Below are 15,863 nucleotides of genomic sequence, written 5' to 3' on the forward strand. Positions count from 1 at the left end.
AGATTTCTTTCTCAAAAACCAAGCCTTAAGCCCAGTTCACAATACTAAATAGTAACTGTTTCTCTTTTGGCCAGGAACCCTGAGAGTCTTCCCCTCCCAGTTTGATTTTTTTTTTATTAAAGGGGCCATTCCTTGAGTAACTACTTAAAAGAGTCCTGTTCACTGAATGGGTGTTATCTTACTCAAAGTGAGAACCTGAAAAGACCTTAGTCTAAAAAGGCCACTGTCTCCTGTTGCATCCTGGGCCATCTCCAGTCATCCTGATGAATATCTGGCCACTGGTCCCAGATGGCTGGAGGAAAAAGTGAGGATGGTGACTGGCCTTGCACAGCTCCCTCACTCAAATCAAAGTCAACTGCAAGTCATGTCATCCTCTCCCTGCTGGCATAGTCCTCTTTGAGAATGAAAGACAAACACAACCTGTCCAGTTATGTAAAACATTTCCATATTAGTCATTTTGTATAAGAAGACTCAAAAGGAAAAAAAAATGAAAGTGAAAAATAACATGCTTCATTCTATATCTATTCAATATCACTTCTTTCTCTGGAAGCTGATAGTATGGATCATTAGTCTTTGGGATTGTCTTGGATCATTGTATTGCTCAGAAGAACTAAGTCTATATCATAGTAGTTCGTCACACAATGTTGCTGTTACTGTGTTTGATGTTCTCCTAATTCTGCTTACTTCACTCAGCATCAGTTCATGTAAGTTTCCAGGTTTTTCTGAAATCCACCTGTTCATCATTTCTTAGAACAGTTGTATTCTATTACATTCATATACCGTAACTTCTTCAGCTATTCCCCAGTTGATGGGCATCCCCTCAATTTCCAGTTCTTTGCCATCACAAAAAGAGCTGTTATAAATATTTTTGTGCAAATTGTTCCTTTTCCCTTTTTTGGTATTTCTTTGGGATATAGACCTAGCAGTGGTATTACTGGATCAAAGGGTATGCACAGTTACATAGCCCTTTGGGCATAGTTCCAAATTGCTGTTCAGAAAAGTTGGATTGGTTCATGTGAGTGCTTTTCTAAGTAAAACAAGGTATATGATATTTGTTTTTTATTAATATTAAGATAAAAACTTTTATTTTAAGGGGATCCACGGAGACCATACCCAACTGATTTAGAGATGAGAAGCGGATTGTTGGGTCAGATGAATAATCCATCCACTAATGGTGTGAATGGCCATTTGCCAGGGGATGCACTTGCAGCAGGCAGGTTGCCAGGTAATATTCATTGTTGAAATTTTTTTCCAATTTTTTAACATTTTTATTTAAAGTTTTAAGCTCCAAGTTGTATTTCTCTCTCCCTCCTCTCTTCTCTCTGAGATAGTAATGGTTATTTTATATAGGTTATACAATTATGTAAAACATTTCTATATTAGTCATTTCGTACAAGAAGATTCAAATTAGAGGAAAAAATGAAAGTTGAAAATAAGTATGCTTCAGTCTGTCAATCAGTGTAATCAGTTCTTTCTCTGGAAGCCAATAGTATGGTTTATCATTAGTCCTTTGGGATTGTCTTGGATCATTGTATTGCTGAGAATAGCTAAGTCATACAGAGTTCTTCATTGAACAGTATTTCTGTTACTGTGTATAAAAAGTACTCCTGGCTCTGTTCACTTAATTATGTATCAGTTCATGTAAGTCTTTCCAGGTTTTTTTGAAATCATCCTGCTTGTTACAATAATATTCCTTTACAAACATTTCACATTTCACATCTTGTTGAGCCATTTCTCAGTTGATGGGCATCTTTGATTTCTAATTCTTAGACAGTACAAAAAGAGCTGCTATAAACTTTTTTGTACAAATAAGTCCTTTTCCCTTTTTTTTTTTGGAATGTCTTTGGGATATAGACCTAGTGGTGGCTTTGCTGGATCAAAGGGTATGCACAGTTTTAGAGCCCTTAAGGCATAATTCCAGATTGCTCTTCAGAATGGTTGGATCAGTTCACAACTCCAGCGACAGTACATTAGTGTCCCAGTTTTCCTACGTCCCTTGCAATATCCAACATTTTACTTTTTTGGCATATTAGCCACTCTTATAGGTATGAGGTGTACTTCAGGAGTTTTAATTTGCATTTCTCTAATCAGTAGTGATTTAGAGGATTTTTTCATATGACTGTAGATAGCTTTTATTTCTTCATCTACAAAATGCCTGTTCATAGCCTTTGACCATTTATCAATTGGGGGATGACTTGAATTTTTATAAATTTGACTCAGGTCACTCTTTCTATACATACATATATATATATATATATATATATGAGAAATTTGGCCTTTATCAGAGATACTTGTTGCAAAATTTTCCCTCAGTTTTCTGCTTTCCTTATAATTTTGGTTGCATTGGTTTTGTTTGTGCAAAAACTTTTTAATTTTATATAATCAAATTATCTATTTTGCATTTTATAATGATCTCTGTATCTTCTTTGGTCCTCAGTTCTTCTCTTATCTATAAATCTGACAAATAAACTATTCCATGCTCTCTTAATTTGCTTGTGGTATCACCCTTTGTTTTTTTCTTTTTCATTTTTTGAAAGCTTTATTAACTTCTGATTTACATCATTAATTTCTCCAGATTTTGAGTTACAAATTTTCTCCCTGTTTCTCCCCTACCCACCACCCCAAAATACTAGTCCCACAGGATATCCCCTCCTCCAATCTGCTCTCTCCCATATCTTCTCCCGTACCCCCTTAGACTTTTCCAGTAGGGCATGGTGGATCTCTATGCCCCAGTGCCTGTATATCTTCTTTCCCAAAGATAGTATTAATAATATGGTAATGTAAGATAGTATTAATAATATTATATACGTATATATGATTTTAAAACTTTGAATTCCAGATTCATTCCCTTCCTCCCCTGTCACCCACCCTTACTGGGAAGATAAGCAATTCAGTATAGATTGTACATGAGTAGCTAATGCAAAACATAAATATAGTAGATATATTGTAAAAGACAGACTATATTTCCCTCCCTCCTATCCTGCCACACCCTTGTTCTAATCTCTACTTTGATCCTGTCCCTTTTCAAAAGTGAGTGCTTCCAACTTCTCTCCCCCCAGCCTGCCCTCCTCCATCATCCCCCTTCTCATCCCCTTCCCCCTACTCTCCTGTAGGGTGAGATACCCTATTTAGTGTGTATTTCCTTCCCTCCCCAAGCCAAATTCAGTGAGAATAAGGTTGATCCATTTCCTTTTGCCTTCCTATTCTTCCCCTCCATTGTAACCTTTTTCCCTTGCCTCTTCTTTATGAGATAGTTTACTCCATTCTGTCTCTCCCCATCTCCTCTCATTATATTCCTCTCTCGCCTCTTAATTCCCCCTTTTAAGTATCATCTCTTCCTATTAAATTGGTCCTGTGCCCTCTATCTGTGTATACCTGTAAGCATATATACACACATCCACACATGTATTCATACGCCCGTAATACCCTCTGATGTAGACATATATATCATATACATATACATATATATATTTTTTTTTTTTTTTCTATTCCCTTCAACTATTTTCATTCCCCTGGAAGATGATACTCAGTTTTGCTGGGTAGGTGATTCTTGGTTTTAATCTCAGCTCCTCCACCCTCTGGAATATCCTATTCCAGGCCCTTTGAATATCACCCTTTATTTGTAAATCATGTACCCATTTTGACCTTATCTTGGTATATTGTGTGACATGTTGGTCTGTACCTAGTTTCTGCCATACTGCTTTTCCAGTTTTCCCAGCAGTTATTGTCAAATAATGAGTTTTTGTTCCAAAAGCTTAGATCTGTGGATTTATTTTATAATAGATTACTATGGTCATTTACTACAATGTAATTTGTACTTCATACATTCCACTGATCTACCACTGTTTCTTAGCCAGTACCATACTGTTTTGATAATTAATGCTTTTTAATACAGTTTGAGATCTGATATGGCTATGCATTTTTTTCATTGATTCCCTTGTTTTCCTTGAGCTTTTGTTCTTCTAGATGAATTTTGTTATTATTTTTTCTAGCTTTATAAAATAATTTTTCATAGTTTGATTGGTATGACACTGAATAAATAGATTAATTTAGATAGAATTGTAGTTTTTATCATATTGGCTCAGCCTACCCATGAGCAATTAATATTTTTCCAATTTAGATATGACTTTCTTTGTGTGAAAAATATTTTATAGTTGTGTTCATATAGTTCCTAAATTTGTTTTGGCAGGTAGACTCCCAGGTATTTTATATTGTCTACATTTATTTTAATGGAATTTCTCTTTCTGTCTCTTGCTGCTAGATTATGTTTGATAATTTCTGTATAGAAATGCTAATGATTTATGTGGGTTTATTTTATATCCTGTAACTTTGCCAGAGTTGTTAATAATTTCAAATAGTAGTTGATTCTCTAGGATTTTCTAAGTATAACATCATATCATTTGCAGAGTGATAGTTTTGTTTCCTCGTTGCCTATTCCAGTGCCTTTCAGTTCTTTTTCTTCTCTTACTGCTATAACTGACACTTCTAATACTGTATTAAATAATATAGGTGATAAAGGGCATCCTTGCTTCACCCCTGATTGTATTGAGAATGCTTCTAGCTTATCCCCATTACACAGACAATATTTATTGATAGTTTCAGATAAATATTACTTATCATTTTAAGGTAAGTTACATTTATTCTTAGGCTCTCTAATGTTTTTAATAGGAATGGGCACTGTATTTGTCAAAGGCTTTTTCTGCTTTTTTTGAGATAATCATATAATTCTGTTGGTTTTGTTATTGATATGGTCAACTATGCAGATAGTTTTCCTTATCTGAACCAGCCCTGCATTCCTGGTATAAATCCTACCTGGTCATAATATATGATCCTTGTGATATATTGCTATAATCTCTTTGATAGTATTTTATTTAAAATTTTTGCATCGGTATTCACTAGGGAAATTGGTCTATAATTTTCTTTTTCTGTTTTGGGTATCAGCACAATATTTGTATAGTAAAAGAAATTTGGTAAGATACCTCTGCCAATTTTCCCAAATAGTTTATATAGTATTAGGGTGAATTATTCTTTAAATGTTTGATAGAATTCATTTTGGTTCTAGGGATTTTATTTTTTTTTTTAGGAAGTTCCTTGATGGCTTGTTCAATTTCTTTTTCTAAGATTGGGTTATTTAAATATTTTATTTCTTTTTCTGTTAATCTGGGTAATTTATATATTCATAGATATTCATCCATTTCAGATTGTCAAATTTATTGGCATATAATTGGGCAAAATAGTTCCTCACGATTGTCTTAAATTCCTCTTTGCTGGTAGTCAATTCACCCCTCTCACTTTGATTCAAGTAATTTGGTTTTCTTCTTTCCTTTTATTAATCAAATTAACCAATGGTTTATCTATTTTATTGGGGGGGTTTTCCCCATAAAACCAGCTTCTAGTTTTATTTATTAGTTCAGTGCTTTTCTTACTTTCAATTTTATTAATTTCTCCTTTGATTTTCAGGATTTCTAATTTGTTTAACTGGGGATTTTTAATTTATTCTTTTTCTAGTTTTTTTAGCTCCATGCCCAATTCATTGATCTCCTTTTTCTCAGTTTTATTGATGTAAGCAATTAGAGATATAAATTTTCCCCTAAGCACTGCTTTGGCTGCATCCCATAAATTCTGGCATGTTGTCTCATTGTTGTCTTTCTCTTCAATGAAATTATTAATTGTTTCTGTGATTTGTTCTTTGACCCATTTGCTTTTTAGGATTTGATTATTTAATTTCCGATTAATTTTTAATCTTTCTTTCTATTGTCCATTTTTGAATGTAATTTTATTGCATTATGATCTGAAAAGGATGCATTTAGTATTTCTGCTTTTCTGCATTTGGTTGTGAGGTTTTAATGTCTTACTACATGGTCAGTTTTTTTGTAGGTGTCATGTACCATTGAGAAAAAAGGTATATTTCTTTCTTTCCCCATTCAGTTTTCTCCAGAGGTCTATCATATCTCATTTTTCAAGAATTTTATTTGCCTCCTTCTGAGAGGGGAAAGTTGAGGTCTCCAATTAGTATAGTTTTATTATAAACTTATTTAGAAATTTAGATGCTATACCATTTGGTGCATATATGTTTAGTATTGATATGATTTGATTGTCTATAGTATCTTTTAGAAAGATATAAATTTCCTTCTTTATCACTTTTCATTAGATCTATTTTTGCTTTTGTTTTGTCTGAGATCATGATTGCTACCCCTGCTTTCTTTGCTTCAGCTGAAGCATAGTAGATTCTGCTCCAGTCCCTTGCCTTTACCCTGTGTGTATCTTCTCTGCTTTAAATGTATTTCTTATAAACAACATGTTATAGGATTCTGGTTTTTAATCCATTCTGCTATCTGCTTTGGTTTTATAGGTGAATTCATCCCATTTACAATTATAGTTAATGATAACTGTATTTCCCTCTGTGCTGTTTTTTGCTTATCTCCCCCTTTCCTACGCCCCACCCTTTCCCTACTCATAGGTGTTTTACTTCTGATCACTACTTTCCCCAGTATAATCTCCCTTTTATCAGTCCCCTCTCCCTCTTCTGTTATTTCCATCCCTTTTTACTTCCTTGTAGGGTAAGATAGATTTTTATATCCAACCGTGTATGTTATTCCCACTTTGAGCCAGTTTTGATAAGGGTAAGGTTTAAGCTTTGCCTGCCACCCGCACTCCCCCCTTTCCCTCCATTATAATAGCTCTTATTACACATCTATCACTCTACTAAACCTCAGTTATTTTCAGTCCATCTTTGATATACACTTACAGTTTTTAATCTCAGTTTGGAGAGCTACAGTTGGTTTCTTGACATCTCTTTTGTTGAGTAAGTTAGCAATTGTAATCATAAATTCATTTTTAAATTCTCCCATTCTTTCAAAGTCAAATTCCCTTGTAGATTATCTAACCATAGGAATATGCCTTTTTTTTTCCCTCTGCATCTTTAAATCTTCTTTCTTCATGTTTTTGTACATTCCCTTTTCTTATGATTACCAGCTCCAAGGTGATTTGATCACGTTCTTCCAAGGTCCAATGCCACCTCCATGTTGTCAATTGACTCTTTCTTCTTGATTAGAGAAGTATATCCAGAAAAGCAACTCCTTTCATTGCCACCTCTATTTTCTAAATAATTACAGTGACCTACCCAATTTTTGACATTTTATTGTATTAGAAACATTTGATCTCTATTTAAACATTTGGAATTTATTTTTTAAATCTTTATTTTAGCTGAATGTCAAGCATAATATTTTCATAAAAGTGTGGATTTACGATGTGAATTTTTTTTATCTGCCACATCTCTCTGGACAGCATTTTATGTTGTCCGGTTATTTCAGTCATGTCTGACTCTTCATGACCCTATTTTGGGTTTTCTTGGCAAAGATACTAGAATGGTTTGTCATTTTCTTCTCTAGCTCATTTTTCCTTTTTGCTTTTTTTTTTGGAGGGGGGAGGACAGGGCTGTTGGAGTTAAGTGACTTGTCCAAGGTCACATGGCTAGTGTTAAGTATGTGAGGTTAGATTTGAACTCAGGGCCTCCTGACTCCAGGGCCAGTGCTTTATTCACTGTGCCAGCTAACCTCCCCTCTCCAGCTTATTTTACAGGTGAGGAAGTGAAGCAGACAGGGTTAAGTGACAGTGCCTGAGGCTGGATTTGAATTCAGAAAGATGAGTCTTCCTAACTCCACATCCAGCACTCTTTTTACTATGCCACCTAGCTGCTTGGATAACATACTCCCAGCTAATAAAATAGAAATGTTATCTTATAAACACTTACAAACATTAGATTTTTTTTATATTTCTGTCAGGTTTTTAAGTTTGTTTTTTCTTTTATTTACAGATAGTTTTTCCTGTTAAAAAGGAGATAGACAAATTGGATTAAAATGATCTTTTTTTTTTTCCCAGATGTTCTTGCTCCACAGTACCCATGGCAGTCAAATGATATGTCAGTTAACATGTTGCCTCCAAATCACAGCAATGACTTCATGTTGGAGCCACCTGGGCACAATAAGGAAAATGAAGATGATGTGGAAGTCATGTCAACAGACTCCTCAAGTAGCAGCAGTGACTCTGATTAAGAGCCCTGCCAGAGAAAAATGTACTACATCTGATCACAGAAATACTGAAACAAGCATGCAGAACCAAAAACGTGTAACAGTTGTCTATTGTGTAAATGTTCAGTACCTCCGTGGACTTTGTTTTCATAATCAAAATCATGTTTCAGATCCAACCCACAGAACACAGTATTTATTAAAGTGGTTGGTGTAACTTTTATTATTGGAGTAAATTTTTCAGTTTTCTGAAGGATATGCCTTAGGAGCTGTCTTTTCCAGGCCTGTTCCAGTTATATTGGACTAATGTAACTGGATAGGAGGCTGTAGAAAAATGAATGACACTTAGGTGTTTTGCTAACAGCTCTACTGTCTCATAGAACTGTGAACATGTTACATGTTTTAAAGATATAACCAAACATCTCATTTGAAAGCAAAGTTTACTTACTGTCTTTTGCTTGAAAATTGTATTTCATTACTATCTCAAGGGTACAGTAATGAAGTGTAATGTGTAATTATCGTAAGTGTTTTTTGTAAATAAACTCACCATTGGACATTTAAAAGTATTAACAGTGCTTTTAATGAAAGATGGGAAATTATTTCTGGTGGAATATATCTTATTCTGAACATTGATCATAATTTTGTACCAAGAAAGGAGTATTGCTGCATTGTAGGCATGGACAGGTTAGGAGGAGGAATAAATGGCTTGTGCAAAAGTGTACAAACAGGAGATCAAATGTAGGAGCAATATCTCCTAGGGCCCTGATCCGTGCAAGTGAGGTTAGTTTTTCCTTAAAAGTATTGAAACTGTACTTGTAGACAAGACACCTGGTGGCCTAAATACAAAAGTCAGCATACCAGGAGTCAGGAGCTTCTTCCTCAGGTTTCTGACTTTTAGTCCACCATGACTGACCCAAAACAGGGAAGCTGCACTCAAGTAAATTAATGCCATATCCTTGCTGAATATTCTTTCCATGCTATGGCTAACTAAACTTCCTTTGGTTAATTCTTAGATGGTCTGGAGAATGTCTTACTTTGTTCCAATCCCAAATTTGAACCACCAGATTAGCCTGTCAGACCTGCCCTACAAATATGAGGAAAATTAATATTATGCTGTATTATTTAATAATACTACTCTGTTGGGGCAGCTAGGTGGCACAGTGAGTAGAGCACCGGCCCCGAAGTCAGGAGGACCTGAGTTCGGATCCGGCCTCAAACACTTAACACACAAAAACAAAACAAAACAAAAAAAACTAGCAGTGTGACCTTGGGCAAGTTACTTAACCCCAATTGCCCTCCAAAAAGCAAAATAATAATAATAATACTCTGTTATCCATTCTTTTCTTCATTTTGTCACACCCTACTTCTGAAATCATTACCCTGAGGAAAGGGCTTTGAGCTAGGCCCTCTCCAGGGGACAAGTCTCTTATCCTTTCTAATCAAAGGTAGGGGTGACTTGGTCTGTATGGAGGAGACCAAACTGGGGAATGAACTTGATTGAAATGATTTTTGTTTTTCTGACCAAGATTTCTGGAGGCAACTGGGTCTCATAAAGTAACTAGCATTCCTTAAGTGTTAAGAGAGGGACATAATGAGCTATGTCTGAAGGCCAGCCCACTTTCCTCTCACCTGAAGATTAGTCCTGCCCCCCAGTGATGAAGTAATAGGGAGGAAGTGAAAAGTCTACCTCTGCATTAAAATGTCTGCCCATCTGGATAGCTTTGCATTTGCCAGGGGAGGTCCCAATAAAGTACTGCCAGGCCAATCAGAAGCAAGATATGCTAGGTTTAAAAGGCCCTGTTGGCCTTCACTCCAGGTCTTTGGCAAAGTGGAGGCAGACCATGGACCCATTTATTATCTGGTTGCATGCCCCTATTAATAAATTATATCTTGCTTAAATAATTGCCTCAGTTTATCTGTTTGTTAAATTTCACTGCAGACAAAGTTGCCATAGTCATTAGGATTGGATTGGATGAGCTTGTAGCAGAAGTGTGATTCCCAGGTGGCTTCCATGATTCTGGCAGTACTGCATACTGTGAGGCATTCCTAATTGACCCAGGAGGATTAAGGAGCATTTTGTGGATGTTCAGCAACTAGACAGATGTGAATGTGCCCTCAGCACCTTTTAAGAATGATGTCCCAGTGAATGCTGTAAACTCATTTGTAATTTTCACAGTTTTTGTACTTAAGAGTAGTAGTGATCTCCTAACCCACTGACAATGGTAGTTGGGTTTGTTTACTTCTCTGACTTGAATTTTGGGATTGTCTAAAAACTACTAAATGGACTGCTTGTGATTTTTTTTTTTCATATGGCACTGGTGGGGAGGGGGGCGGCACAATTGGCAATTGTGCCACAAGGACTTTGTTGAAATTCTTTGATGTAAATTTCTAGGGGAGGCACTTAAGTGTAGAAGAAAAACTCATTACTTTGTTTGGCACAAATCAGTAAAAAATATTAAATAAATCTAAGCATCTCTTGTTGTTGTGTTGATTTAGTTGCGTCCAACTCTTCCTGACCCCATTTGCAGTTTTCTTGGTGAAGATACTGGAGTGTTTTGCCATTTCCTTCTCCAGCTCATTTTTCATATCAGCTTCTGAGGGAAACAGTTAAATGACTTGCCCAGGGTCACACAACTAGTGAGTGTCTGAGGCCAACTTTGAACTCAGGAAGATGAACAACCTTACTTCAGGTTTGGCCCTCTATCTTTTAGCACCACCTGTATGCCCAATCCCAATGCTTAGGTAAAAATGAAAAGGGCAGTATTACCCCTGCTAGTTGAAGATCCTTTTGACCCAAACCACTTTCTGTTTACAATATTTACAGGGTTCAAGAGACATAAAATTCTGAAGGAAGATAAAACTTGGGTATGGTTTGCATTAGAATGTTTTAGTAATTTAATAGGATCTTTGGTTTTAAAGGTGGAAGTAAATTCCCAGAGACCATTTAAGCCACACCCTTGCTTTAGAGTTGAGGAAATTGGCACGGGATTCGAATATAAAACAATTGCAATTTAGGCACACCCTGAAGGGAGCCAAAACATCTGATCCAGGAATCAGGCTGGTCCTTAATAGTTAGCTCCAGATTTTCTTAGTGTTGTTGCCATTCCACATGGCTGGCACAGGTTTTCCCATTGATGCAGCTGTAAATCAGAGCCTGCCTGATATCCTGAGATCCAGGGCTGTGCCCTGTTCTGGGATTCTGGGCAGAAGATGTTAGCTGCCTTTTCATGATTTTTATACATTCTTAGATACTATTCATATGGCTTGGAACTCATCAAGGCCATGATTATTGTCAAGGCCTAACTTGACATCACCATCTGGCATCTTGAAATTGAACAAAGCAGTATTAGAAAACTAAGTGACCTGTAATTACCTTCTTTGTTTCATTACTGTATAAAAACCTTGATCATGGTATCAATAAACGGATTGCATTGATGATCTCGCCTGGACCACGATTACACATCACCCTTCCTCAGGCTAGTGTGTCAGTTTAGAGCTGGCTTAAGAAACGACTCAAGTTATCTCTACAACACCCTACAGGATCATTTTCCTAAACCTATTCATTCAGGTCAAGGGTAGAGAAAAAGGTACAGCTCTTAATTGATTAAAAGGAGGTCCCTTGTGTTTTATCTGGTTGCCACTAATTCTGTTTTGAGAGAGACCATTGGTCCTCCCTGGATTTTGACTTGTTTCTAAACATTGATTGAACTTTTGATCAAAATATTAAAAGGTTTCCAGACTAGAATGCTGAAATGATAAATTCCAATTCCTTATAACATAACTGAAGCCTAAGTGAGTGTATTTCCACAAAAGAATAATGCTTTATCACCTCCAAGGACCTAGAGACTTATGAAATCAGAGCTGAAGAAATGTGCCAGATGCACTAACATTGAGTTGCCAAGTACAGGGTTAGGTTACATCAGTTTAAAAAGTGAAATGGTTTCAACTTTCTCTGGTGTTACCAGACCTCTGGGGCTTCTGTAGGAGAGGGTCCCTATAGAGTGGATCCAAGTGCAGATCCTGGTGTAGGGTAGGGCGACAGGACTGGCTGTAGCAGTGAATTGACCTGACAAACACTGGGGGAGGGGGGGAGGGGGGAGGGGCGGTGTGTATCACTCCGTCTGCAGCAGTGGCCAGACATGCCTTGCTTGGGATGGCAGAGCAGAGGTGTGAGGGAGTGACACAGGTCTCAGAGAGTAACAGCGCTACAGGTGTCAAGGATGGAATTGCGCAACAGCAAAGTCAAGTGCAATATAAACCTTTTTGTTGATGTACCCCAATTCTGCCAGCATAGTATCCCATAGTAATTGGGATTCTCAGTATGCCTTAGATATAATTAGAAGTGGTGCCTTGCTTTCTAAGGTGCCCCTTTGAAAAATGAGGACAACCAATCACCCAGCAGAGGCCTCCCGAGGAAAGGAAAGCCCTGGATAATGGGCCAAGAAATAAGTGGTAAGTGGCAGTACAGGGTGATTCTCTGTATTGGCATATGGACAGGCTGTATGCAAGATGGTAGTGAACTCTTAGTCGCTTTGGCTACAGATTACTTTGACTCACGAGCATCGGTGAGTCTGCTGGAAACTATCTTTTCTGTGGCCCTGATGTTCTTGGTTTGATACTCCAACTCAAAAATCACCACTTTACTTTGGGAGACCCACAGTGAATTGCAAAGATTTGTCATTGCCTACCACGTGGACAAAATTGTCAAGATAAGAAGCACCTTATAAAGGGAGGAAAGGAAATTGGGATTTCTGGTCTTTGTTTTCTCCATTATCTCCATTAAACTTTTCCAATGCTAGCTATACCAGATTTCTCACATCCCTTAGATGAGGGCTGTACACAAGCAGCCCTAAAGCCTTTAAATGGTCATTTAGAAAATCTTTAGGACCTTGCCTTGCCAAGGCTGGGGCATGGGAGGACAGTATCTCCAGGCTATAGTTCTTTTAAAAGGTATTGACTGGGGGCGGCCAGGTAGCACAGCAAGTAAGAGCACCGGCTCCAGTGTTGAGAAGACCTGGAGATCGAATCCCAGGCTCGGACACTTAGCACCCACCCAGAAACACCTGGCCGTGTAACCTTGAGCAAGTTACTTAACCCCAATTGCTTAGGGGCGGCCAGGTGGCTCAGCGAGTAAGAGCACTGGCTCCAGTGTTGGGACGACCTGGAGATCGAATCCCGGGCTCAGACACTCAGCACCACACCCAGAAATAACTGGCCATGTAACCTTGAGCAAGTTACTTAACCCCGATTGCTTAAAAAAAATAAAATAAAAATAAAAGGTATTGACTGGGGTGGCCAGGTGGTTCAGTAAGAGTGCCGGCCCTAGCGTCGGGAGACCCGGGATCAGTTCCAGCCTCAGATACTTGGCACCCACACAAAAAATAACTGGCCATGTAACCTTGAGCAAGTTAGTTAACCCCAATTGCTTTAAAAAAAATAAAAATAAAAGTTATTGATCACAAAGCCAACCCAGAAGCAGGGAAGTTGCACTGAGGTGAATCAATATTGTTTCCTTGTTGATTCTCCTTTCCATGCTATATGACTAAATAAGCTTCATTTTAAAAAATATTTGATGGTTTACAAATGTCTTGGTTTTTTTTTTCTAATCCCAAACATAAACAATCATACTAGGCTGAGTCAGGCCAGACCTACAACAGGGAGTTCTCTTTTTGGTTGGAATGTAGAGTACCAGGAGAATAATGTGCAATACCTCATAACATTATGCTGGAGCCAGGTGTAACACCAATGCAATATTCACAACACCCACAGTGGCTATGAATATGCTGGTATAGTTGTGAATCACAAAATGTAACAGGCTCTCCACATGAAGGACAGAATCAAAGCCTTTATTCAAATACCAGAAAGCTGAGTCCCAAAACCAGGTCAAAGTCATTACAGTAACCATGAAGTTGGTGCACATGGTCAATGCAGCAAACACCCACATTCCCAAGCCTTCAAAACGAAACAGGCTCCCTCAGGCAAAGATCCTCCTCTCCTCACCCATGGTAGCTGCTCAGCCTCCACGCTGCTCCCAGCAGTTCTCAGCAGAAGTTCTCAGCAGTTCTGGCTGGCTCTCAGAAGTTCTGCCACCACAAATTCTGTTCTCCAAATATTTCCCCTCTCCAGCCTGGGTCTCTCCTTATATATGGTATTAGCTCCTCCCTTCCCCACCTCTTCCTGTTACATCAGCAAGTTCATCCCACTGTGAGATTCACAAGTTCTGGGTCCTGACACAATTATGAACTTTTATGAAGTTGAACAATTTGAACAATTATGAAACTAAGTGCTAAGTACCTGTTAGCTTGCCAATACAAAGGGCACGGAAGATCTTCAAATCCCAGTACCATTACACCAGGTCACACCTTGGAGGTCTCCAAGTCTGGAGGAAAGCCTTTGTTAAAACATGGAGACAGAAGAGGTTGTATCCTATATGAGACCAAATAACCCAAGCTAACTTAAACTAACAAAAAACATGTGTTCATACTAACTTTATTATAAATCTAATATTTGATGAGAAAGATGGAATTGTTTGCTAGAGTATTTTACAATTAGGACAACACTAAATGCAAGAGTTCACCTCATAAAATACTTCACAATCTTTATTTTCCCTTTAATTGTGATTATTCCACAATATTTTCACCCATATATTTTGAATTTTGTTTTCTAAGTGCAAGAATATTTTGCAAGACTCGAGGAACTTGAAACTACATTGGAGAAAGCAATTATGGAATCACGTATCTAGAATGAAAGGGACCTCAGAGGCCATCTAGTCCAGTTTCCTCACTTCACAGATGAAGAAACCATCTTAGACAAAGAGTACCAGGGAAGTATAGTGACTTGCCCCCAAGGTTCAAAGCAGGGGATGAAGGTTTGACAATGAGAGTCCTATTTGTATTTGATCTCCATTTAGAATGTAGTACTTCTTACTGCTTTTGTGGAGGTGTCTCATGTCAGAGTTCAGAGCTGCAAGGGACTTCTACTCTAATCCCCTCCTTTTACAGATGAATAAACTGAGGCCCAGAGGAGGTGACATGACATGGCTAGGGTCGGGTTTATAGTCACAGAGCCAGAATTTGAAGTGAGTTCCACTGACTCCAAATTTAACACTCTTTTCCCCCTCCACCAACAGGTAAGTTTTGCTTACTTTTTTTTTTGCCTTCTTATATTTTCAAATATCCTTATTTTATTACCAAAATGGAAACTGATGTGAAAATAAATCTAATTAAAAAAAACAACAAATAAACAGACATTAGTGATTTTTCATGAACTATTGAGATAACTATTAGGCACATTCAATGATCAACTCTATTCCAATAAAAACCTAACACTTTAATACCATGATTTATTTCAAATACCACAGTTCTCCACAATGACTAAATGTACATTTTATGAGAAACTGACACAGAAAAACAGATGGATTGGCTGGGCCTGTTTGTCCATCAGTATAGTCTTTGTGGAGCCCCAAGGCTTCAGGGAACACACTTTGAAAAACACATGATCAAGGGGAAAGTGACAAATGGTTGGTGAGAATGTGGAAAAATTGGGATACTGACTCATTGCTGGTGGAACTGTGACCCAACCATTTTAGAAAGCAATCTGGAATTATGTCCAAAGAATTCTTAAACTGCCTATAACTTCTGACCCAGCAATACCATTACTAGGTCTATTTTCAGAAATGATTAAGGAAAAAAGGAAAAGGAACTATATGCTCTAAGATATTTATAGTAGCTCTCTTTGTAGTGGCAAAGAACTGGGAATTTCAGGGACTCCAGTCAACTGGGTAATGGTTGAATAAGTTGTGGTATATGATCATCATGGAATACTATTATGCTATAA

At 37.6% G+C, this 15,863-nt stretch overlaps 1 protein-coding gene across 3 annotated transcripts in view; it reads left to right on the forward strand.

The window, feature by feature from the left end:
• MED4 (mediator complex subunit 4) overlaps nucleotides 1-10,501 on the forward strand; it is a 36,432-nt gene extending 25,931 nt beyond the window's left edge. Inside the window, exons 6-8 of one of the 3 annotated variants that reach the window (XR_011163482.1) lie at nucleotides 1,094-1,225; nucleotides 7,882-9,588; nucleotides 10,068-10,501. Coding sequence is in view for 2 of the 3 variants with exons in the window: in XM_069063682.1 (XP_068919783.1) it covers nucleotides 1,094-1,225; nucleotides 7,882-8,054 (305 nt within the window). In the remaining variant the exon portion in view is untranslated. Of the gene's footprint in view, nucleotides 1-1,093; nucleotides 1,226-7,881 lie in introns of all 3 variants that reach the window. The other 2 variants (XM_069063684.1, XM_069063682.1) reach the window with 2 other exon arrangements.
• Nucleotides 10,502-15,863: the final 5,362 nt, after the last annotated feature.

This window comes from Petaurus breviceps, unplaced genomic scaffold, assembly GCF_028583685.1.
Source record: "Petaurus breviceps papuanus isolate PSGF00001 unplaced genomic scaffold, PetGlider_PUasm1.0 90594, whole genome shotgun sequence".
In the NCBI taxonomy this organism is placed as follows: Eukaryota; Metazoa; Chordata; class Mammalia; order Diprotodontia; family Petauridae; genus Petaurus; species Petaurus breviceps.